Genomic DNA, 815 nt, shown 5'->3' on the forward strand with positions numbered 1-815 from the left:
GGAACTGGATGAGTATGTTCCATCTCATCTCAGTGCTCCTTAAGCTCAGTGTCTTCTCTGCTGTTGCTACTAATGTATGTCTATTTGCATTACATGGGGTTTGAATGACTTCTTCTGTGTTGGCCCAGGTCAACTACAAGCCAATGCATACTGTGATAGCCCAGATATTGTGTTGGTGGGCACCAAGGCAGACCTCCAAGATGTGAGGGAGGTTCACACCAGACAAGCCAGAGATCTGGCAGACAGATACAGGTGAGGCATTACAAATAATTTTCTGCCTTATTGTCTCCACTGGCTCTTCTTCATTCTCTGACTGAAATTAAAATTCATTATGGTACTAACTGAAAGTCTTCCATTTACTTTGATGAACGCTGCAGGAACCCTGAATTAGGTTTGCTCGGGTCACCAGTTGACCACAGGGTGCTGCTGTTGATTTGTTTTCATCCCTGCCACACTGAGCTTGCTCCTGGATCTGTTGATTACTTAAGCATGAGTTATAATAATCAAATGATACATAATAGTATTACAGCCACAGGGCTTTTTTGTGTTGTGTTACTTTAACTTAAGAAACATTTTCAGTGTGAGATTTTTATTTGTAATGGAATATTTTTACAGCCTGGTGTTAGTACTTTTACCTAAGTAACAGCTGCTTCCTCCACTGCCTAAAAGACTTCTCTATCCATTCTCCTCAGCATCCCCTACATTGAGACCAGTGCAGTGACAGGTGTTGACGTGGACCGGGCTGTGATCACCCTGTTGGACCTGGTGATGAAGAGGATGGAGCAGAACACATACGGGGGCTGCAGCTCTGCAGC

At 43.8% G+C, this 815-nt stretch overlaps 1 protein-coding gene across 1 annotated transcript in view; it reads left to right on the forward strand.

Moving 5' to 3' along the window:
- The window catches only part of LOC109953033 (ras-related protein Rab-27B-like), a 3,706-nt gene that overhangs the window by 2,559 nt on the left and 332 nt on the right, over positions 1 to 815 (forward strand). The window contains exons 3-5 of the mRNA XM_020588377.1: positions 6 to 12; positions 129 to 252; positions 693 to 813. Of these exons, the coding sequence (XP_020444033.1) occupies positions 6 to 12; positions 129 to 252; positions 693 to 813 (252 nt within the window). The remainder of the gene's footprint in view (positions 1 to 5; positions 13 to 128; positions 253 to 692; positions 814 to 815) is intronic.

Source organism: Monopterus albus, unplaced genomic scaffold (assembly GCF_001952655.1).
Source record: "Monopterus albus unplaced genomic scaffold, M_albus_1.0 scaffold535.1, whole genome shotgun sequence".
Taxonomy (NCBI): Eukaryota; Metazoa; Chordata; class Actinopteri; order Synbranchiformes; family Synbranchidae; genus Monopterus; species Monopterus albus.